Raw genomic sequence first — 2,500 nt, 5'->3', positions numbered from 1 at the left:
TTAATCATTTATAAGTGATATATAATTGCTCATGAAGGCTTGAAATAAAAAATGCCTTATATTGAGTTGTCCATAATTATTAGGCAGGTGTTCTTTTACAGATAAAATGAGCCACAGATATTAAAATATCTGTGGCTCATTTTATCTGTAAAAGAACAGATGTTTATGTATACAATCAGTCTAATAAAGATGCACAAATTAAAAACATGTTGTATGTTTACAGTAAATAATTGGAATCATCTACATGTAAATGTCAATTAACTTTTATTCTCTTCTTCCACCCAACTGTGTCTCCACCCTCATCTTCGTCCCTCAGCCAATAAGAAGAAGGAGCGTCCTGAAATCTCACTACCGTCGGACTTTGAGCACACCATCCATGTTGGTTTTGACGCAGTCACTGGAGAGTTCACTGTAAGTGTGAGCAAAAATCTTTTTCAACACTGGTCGCATGGTCTATGTAGAAAACAATTCTATACATGGCATTTTTACATATGCATATATTTCTTTATAATTACACAGTCTGTTTGTGACTCCATATTTAATTGTATATCTGGATAGTTTGAGGTGAGATAGTTTGAGTTTGCATCCAAAGACTGACAACTGACTTTTTTTTTACTATAATGATTAAATAAATCCATCGATTTAACACTGGAGTTTTCAACTACAGAGAATAAGCTCACAGCATTAACCTCTGGGCCCAGATCTATCTTCCTCTTTACAATTAGTTTATTATGTTTGATAAGATATTAAATGAGCTGTGCTCTTTGCCTGAACTATAAATCAGCTGTACATTTCCCTCTGTGACACTGAGAGGAGTTCAGTGTGCCTAATGAGTGTTAATGAGAGCCGGTGGGTCAGAACCACGTTGCCTCGCCAACAGAGACGCTTAAATTACTTCAGTCCATTAGACCTTAAACTGACGCCGGTGGTCAGATAACATGTCTTCACCACTAACACACTCATTCTGATTAGAACACAGCTGTACTGTGACCGTATTTATCTGTCTGTCTAGTTTACCTTTGCTTTTCTGAAAGCCTCATTGTTACTGTAATAATGTTGGGTACCATTACAGATATATTACTATGGTTTACACAGATTTCAGTACTTGTTTTTGTGGCTCTCTATGTAGGGCATGCCTGAGCAGTGGGCACGGTTACTCCAGACGTCCAACATCACCAAACTGGAGCAGAAGAAGAATCCTCAGGCGGTTCTAGACGTGCTTAAATTCTACGACTCTAAAGAAACGACCAACAGCCAGAAATACATGAGCTTTACAGGTGTGACACACTCTGTATATTACAGCTATAGCAGTGTAGATGTCGGAGAGATCCATCCATCCATCCATCCATCCATATGAATATAAATAAATAAAATGAATATATATATATATATATATATATATATATATATATATATAATACAATGGCTTTAAATCATCCATCAGCCACTGAATCCTTTATAAATCGGCATCAGCAGTTGAAAAAATGATATCAGCGTTATGTCGTCTAAAGATTAGTTCTATGGCTCTTTCTCATCGCTCATTCGTCTCTTTTTTATTTCAGATAAAGGTGTGGATAACTACAGCTCTTCCAACGCAGTGGTGAGTCATTGTGACTGTGTTTTCCAGCTTTATTTGTGACTTGCTGAGAGGAGTTTGAGGTCAGGAGGGGAATGTGGACAAATGTCCTCTCCGCTCACATGACAGATTGACAAAAGACTGGACAGGAGGAAGTTTGCCAGGGGGGGAAGCGTGAAAGAGAGGAGGGAATTGAGAGCTGAAATGGGGGGTTTAAAACAGGAGGGATGCAGTGAACAACAAGGTGACAGAGTCCTGTAAGGGCTGCCCACTCAACAGAAGGACAGAATTCATGCCAGCCACTCCAGGCGGTGCCAGCGGGTTCATCTCTCTCTCTCTCTCTCGCACGCTCTCTTTCTCTCTCTCTGCACTGTGAATCAGCATCTTTTTTGTGCAGTTCTTCTGCTGAGTAGTGCTGTAGTGAGTACTGAGTAGTGCTCTGTAGTTCACGCTGAAACAGGTTAGCTGCAGAGCAAGATGGGGAGTTAACCTTTAGTTGATGCACTGATTATGGTGTATCTGGTCGGATGGTGAGGCCTGTGGAGCTCAGCGGTGAATAACGCAGCACTGCTCTTGTGGTTGGCATGTTGGCGCTGGGTTTGTTTTGCACCCATGTTGTGATGTCAGTCGGTCAACCTCACTTCCTGCTTGGCTTGTTTCACGCTCCGCAGAACTCCAAGACCGTTTCCGAGACACCTGCCGTAGCCACCGTCTCAGAGGATGATGATGAGGATGAAGCCACACCCCCACCCACGATCGCACCCCGTCCCGAGCACACCAAATCTGTGAGTATTTGCTTTTAGCATATGGGGAAAAGTGCCTTTTGCTCAATTTGATTTAGTCTCTTTTTTCACTGTCTGTATCACTTTCTCTGTTTTAGCTTAATGTCGTCATGTATTTAAATGTGTAGTGTTTGTCATGCCA

The 2,500-nt window shown here is 41.0% G+C and overlaps 1 protein-coding gene across 3 annotated transcripts in view; it reads left to right on the top strand.

The window, feature by feature from the left end:
- Window positions 1-2,500, top strand: part of pak1 (p21 protein (Cdc42/Rac)-activated kinase 1) — a 66,710-nt gene that overhangs the window by 38,278 nt on the left and 25,932 nt on the right. For all 3 annotated transcript variants that reach the window (XM_048168464.1, XM_048168463.1, XM_048168465.1), the window contains exons 3-6: window positions 317-411; window positions 1,130-1,277; window positions 1,563-1,600; window positions 2,248-2,361. In XM_048168464.1, the coding sequence (XP_048024421.1) occupies window positions 317-411; window positions 1,130-1,277; window positions 1,563-1,600; window positions 2,248-2,361 (395 nt within the window). The remainder of the gene's footprint in view (window positions 1-316; window positions 412-1,129; window positions 1,278-1,562; window positions 1,601-2,247; window positions 2,362-2,500) is intronic.

The sequence above is a fragment of the Megalobrama amblycephala genome, linkage group LG19, assembly GCF_018812025.1.
Source record: "Megalobrama amblycephala isolate DHTTF-2021 linkage group LG19, ASM1881202v1, whole genome shotgun sequence".
Classification (NCBI taxonomy): domain Eukaryota; kingdom Metazoa; phylum Chordata; class Actinopteri; order Cypriniformes; family Xenocyprididae; genus Megalobrama; species Megalobrama amblycephala.
The sequence above is the reverse complement of the archived record's forward strand: the minus strand, read 5'-3'. Positions and strand labels throughout refer to the sequence as shown.